Source organism: Porites lutea, chromosome 1, assembly GCF_958299795.1.
Source record: "Porites lutea chromosome 1, jaPorLute2.1, whole genome shotgun sequence".
Taxonomy (NCBI): Eukaryota; Metazoa; Cnidaria; class Anthozoa; order Scleractinia; family Poritidae; genus Porites; species Porites lutea.
Genome location: NC_133201.1, coordinates 11,461,079 through 11,466,112, shown reverse-complemented (window position 1 = coordinate 11,466,112; position 5,034 = coordinate 11,461,079). Strand labels below are relative to the sequence as shown.

At 38.7% G+C, this 5,034-nt stretch overlaps 1 protein-coding gene across 1 annotated transcript; it reads right to left on the bottom strand.

Annotated features, from left to right (window-relative positions):
• Positions 1–2,397: 2,397 nt before the first annotated feature.
• On the bottom strand, positions 2,398–4,653 carry LOC140945080 (adenosine receptor A3-like). Its single transcript, XM_073394149.1, has one exon. The coding sequence runs from the start codon at positions 4,243–4,245 to the stop codon at positions 3,259–3,261; it is 987 nt and encodes a 328-aa protein (XP_073250250.1). The 5' UTR covers positions 4,246–4,653; the 3' UTR covers positions 2,398–3,258.
• Positions 4,654–5,034: the final 381 nt, after the last annotated feature.

Genomic DNA, 5,034 nt, shown 5'->3' with positions numbered 1-5,034 from the left:
GCAGTTCAAGCCTGGAAAGCACATTTGCTTCGTTCTGTTAATCAAGAAGAAGCAAAAAAAACGCTCTTACTTAGCTTTACGAAGAATCAAGCCTGATTTATCATGGACTGGGCGATGAAATATCTGCTACAGCAATGCTTGAAGTCTTGCATTTGGGTTACATATGTTATGAGGCAAAAGCAAGTGAAAAAGCATTAAAATAGGCCATAATAGTTTGTACCACTACAGACAAGCAAAACAAGACGGCTAGTCTGATATATTTACCTTTTTACCTTAATGAATTGACACAGTTTTTCAGATTATCCTCGTTATTATTAGCTTTGAATGGTTTTTCTCATGCTCGTGAAGGTCGAACTTTGCGGAGAAGAAATCCGCGGGGATTCACTGCAGCGTGCCACATAATTTTTTTTTGGCGGGAAAAATTCCGTTTTATATAAGGGGTGTTTCAAGAGGTTAAACGCTTACCTGTGTCGATGTTTAGAAGAAAATAGTCTTTCACAGGTAACTAAACAACCTGATTATCTCAGCTCATCTTTGTCCAGTAAATTTTCGACTTACCGTTCAGCCAAATATTTTTGTATGTTATTTCTTCTCTGAAAATTTGGCGGGACAAATTTCTGCTTGATGGCATTTTAGTGTAACTTTTGACGCCGGCCATAGCGATTTACCTAAAGATACCAATTTTAAGTTTGCTGCATTTTAATAAAGGTACAACCGGCTATTGATACAATAATTTTCTTTAAATATAAACCACGCACGTTTGAAAAACACCACTGCGAAAATGGCCAAAGTTTGGCCCACATTCGTTATCAGTTCAGTGCTAAGTGCGACATTGAAAACATAGAGTTAAGCCCAAGAAAGATTGTTATACTTCAATCAGTTTACTGTCGGTTGGAGGTGTGAAAAAACGCATGGCAAGTTTTTCTCACTTTTCTTTCTTTCATATAGGTTCGACAAAAGTTGGCCGAAAATCAAGCTTTTTTAGGCCCGTGTGGAGCCCTGATGTCAAAAAAATCTTTATCTTAAATAAAAAACCCACCAACGTCTGAAAATACCACCGTTGATAATATTTTCAGGTGGCTTTTATATGGTAGAAAGGTGGAGGTCAAACGCCCACCTCGATCTTTTGCTTCTGCCCGGTTTTCTCTGACAATGACACTTAATATATCATTTCAAACAATAAACTTGTAATCTACAATTCACTTAACTTTAGGGGAGATCCATATGACTTTTAGGGGTGGGGCTGGTAGCCCGATTCTCAGACGTCCGTGGCCATCAGGCTATGCAAACAGTGCAAGAATAAAACAACATCTAAAATCTTACACCAAATAAATAGCAACCACCTTTGACCACAGTAGATTAGGCGTGTGAAACAAATTCTTCCCAAACAAAATGACCTATTTGCCCACCTACACTGTCAGTCCTCGGTACGTGGCAGCCTGCAATTTACACGCAGTACTAGTAACTTATCTTTTTTTGTCTCTTTGTGTAAACGAAAGGCCAAAATGAAAACGGAATCAGGCCGGATTTGTTTTTGTGTGTGTGTACGCTACAAGTTTTACTTTACACTTTTATATGGTACCGTTAGCGCGTAAACCACCCTTTTTACATCACCTTCGAGGTAAACAGAACCACAGTCTCGTGCCCTGTGAAATACCAACGCTAACCTTTTTTGACGTATAGATAATATTCAACGTAGTCTGTTCAGTCGAATTTCCATTCACTACTTTACTTTTACTGTCTATGTAGAAACGAACAGAGGGAAACACTTTAATAAATTGGAAACCGTCCAGTAGAAGAAACCAAGAAAACGAAATGTTATAAAAAACTAATAATTATATAAACAATTTGTCCAAATTTCAGGTATCCGTGGCCCACAGCTCCTGAGTTATTTTCCGAAACATTTCACACAGCTTCGTAGAGCTTTGTATGCATGGAGACGCCATTGGCAGCCGGAAATCAACAAAAACATATCTGCCGTTCACTTTTTCTATAAAAGCTCTTCCTTTTCACTCGAGAGCTAGCACACATGCGCATAAACACATCTTTTAATAATTGAAATGGTTAACCTGTTGAATCTGAAGAGGACAGACTTTTTTCAATGAGACAGCATTCCTATTTTGGTGTCACGCACTGTGACAACTCCGAAGTTCAAATTGTTATATTTTCGAAATGAAACATGCTTCGGGGCTAGAAACTTGTCCAAAAATTTATTTTCTATTTGTCTTCAACATAGTGTAACTAAGAATTCGTAAAACCGCGCTTTTTTGACTTTGCAATTTGATGACGTCACTGTGAAAACCATCATTCAGAATAGGGAATGGTAGGCATATCGCAGAGATCAATTAGCAGAGAAAGTAACACTGCACGTTTGTAAAAAGGTCTTCTACTTCAACCTAAAACACAAAGCCATTTCGTTATATTTGTTACATAAAAAATTATCACCTTTAAAAATTAATCTTTAAAACTGATATTCAAACGCAAATTCACAGTTCTTGCGATTGATCAATTATCAACAATTTCTCACTCCAAGGCTTTGTTCTTTACTAAAGAAAATAAATTCAAACTTTCGAAAACAGTTACCAGTACTAGAGCAAACCAAGGATAAGTAAATTTTGGAGTGACACCGATGCTTGCCAGCCTATTTTATATCAACGAATAACTCCTGCTTTAACACTGAATATGAGAGTAGTTTACATGCGAAGATAGGACCCCGTTTACACTGGTCCGTGCAGATTTTTTAGCGGACGAATTTTCTTACCGGTGAAATCCGTTTACACGGAACCGGACAACGTTTGTTGCAGATTGCAATATTGTTAATCTGCCGTCGAAAAATTTGCACGGTTTCGCGGGTCCCGTGTAAGCGAAAGGCGGATTCATGCAAGCTTCTGTCCGTTGAAAAAACTTTCCGGGCCCGTGTAAACAGGTTCTATATTAATGATGTTTTGAATAATTAGAGATGTGCTTGTTTTAAAATGCTGATTTATACTGTACATTTATAATTGACCACTCCAGAAAATACCATAGCATCCCATAATGCTCTTTGTTTGTCACCCCAAAATTTTGCGTAAGCATTGTCTTCAGTTTCTCTTGGGGCCATTTTAACTCCCATTAGAAACCAAGAGAGGATAAAGGGGACAGAGAAGGCATCCGCTATTCACACCCTATTCCATAGGTAATTAGCATTATGGTATGTTATGGTATTTTCTGGAGTGGTCAATTATTGTCCTTGCTGGATGCAAACCTCCACTGAACAAACTACTCGTGTGGCGGAAAAGGATTTGTTGTATGGCGATCAGATGGTGTTAATTCAACAATGGTTGAATTCGGTGTAGATCTTCTTGAACAGGCCTGGCATTTTAAAATGCTCTTAAACGCCTTACGGAAATTTTCTAACTTCCAGGCATACACAAATGGATTCACGCCAGAATTTGCCATAACAAAAACCCACTGAATTTTCCTCGCATACTGAATAAACAAGCAATCACAATTAGTGCAGAAATTTACAATGTAAATGCAAACACAAGAAGGCAAATAAAAAACTAAGAATAATATTAAGTTGACCAAAAGCGTTTTGGTCACTCTCTTTTCCCTTTCAATTGCTCGCTGCAACGCAAGATTTTTGGCTGGATTGCCATGTAGCCTGTCCCATTGGTGCACCTGACACCGCAAATACTTGAAAATCTTCGAGTTAGTGAATATTAGAACAGTTAAGGTTAGGACAACTGCAGTGTTGGCAAATACAAAGCGAAACTTGTTGTAGCCGACAACAAAATACAGAAGTGTCACAAGAGTTGAGATGATCCAAACCACAACGGAGACAAAGAAAGCTCGCATTGAATTCAGCTTTGATCTGTAGAATAGAGGATACTTGATTGCTAAGTAACGTTCCAGTGCCAATGCGGTCAAGCTAAGAAGCGAAGCAGTGCAGGAAATAAAATAGACCAGGTGCATCCAGACACGGAACCGCTGACTTGCTTGTTGGAGTCCAGCCGTAATAGGGTATACTGCTCCCATAGGAGCTGCAAAAAGTCCAACCATCAGATCTGCAAATCCGAGACTGGCTACGAAGTAGCTGAATGACGATCGGAGTTCTTTGTGGGGGTCTAGAAATACTGCTAGTACCACCAATAAATTGCCCACAGAAGCAACAACACCTGATAGTAGAGCAAACGATGCTGTCGCAAAGGACAAATACGCAGGTGCTGAAAAGTTTACGCACGGATATTGGTTAAGAAGAGACATCGCTTTATAGTTTCTCTCACTTTCTAGCTTTCAACTTATCAAATGTAAACAGCAGTGCGAAAATCTATGCTGACAATGTTTAACTCAGTTGCAATACGTAACTTGGACACTTTCCGTCAAACGAAACCCTCACTCGTAGAGAAAAAAAATAATGGGCTGACGCTGAGAAGCCAATAACGGTGCTCAGAAGTACGACAGTAAGCTATTGCAGAAATGTACGAATGCACCGCCGTTTTTCTGGAACCTTTCACGCTGAATATCCACTGTAAGAAGTCACCGCTGATTATAATTAAGACTTCCTGAAGTAGTTTCTAATTTTGAAATGCCTTAGCCCTGAGGGGAAAAACAAAACGTGTAAACCGGATGAACATTTTTCACGACAGTATCAGCTGAGCTTCTAAAAATTGTTATTATCATTCTCTCTTGTCTAAGAATATTGTATTGACGACTCTGTGACGTTTCATTAAAATTAAATTTTGGTTTCTTTCCCACACATCAAAGTTTTTGTTGTGCTTTATTTTTCATTGTTTGTTTAATTTGCTAATGTTTGCCTGCCTTTCCATTACGATAAGTAAAAGGTTGTAGATGTCGACAGCAAGCATTTGCCCTTCAGCCATAATCATCGTTTAGTACTCTCCGTGTTTTTAATTTAATGTGTTTGTGTTTTCTCTCCAAGGGAGTAATCATTCTCCCACATAATAATGATCGGCCATACAGCGCCGGGGATACATTTAATGAGTCCGAGATGTTAGCGAGGTCCAAGTTTCTCGCATGTATTAGTGTTAAATC

What these genes read in the sequence shown, in the direction of transcription:
- LOC140945080 (XM_073394149.1), bottom strand. Translation starts at nt 4,245, where the DNA reads ATGTCTCTTCTTAACCAATATCCGTGCGTAAACTTTTCAGCACCTGCG.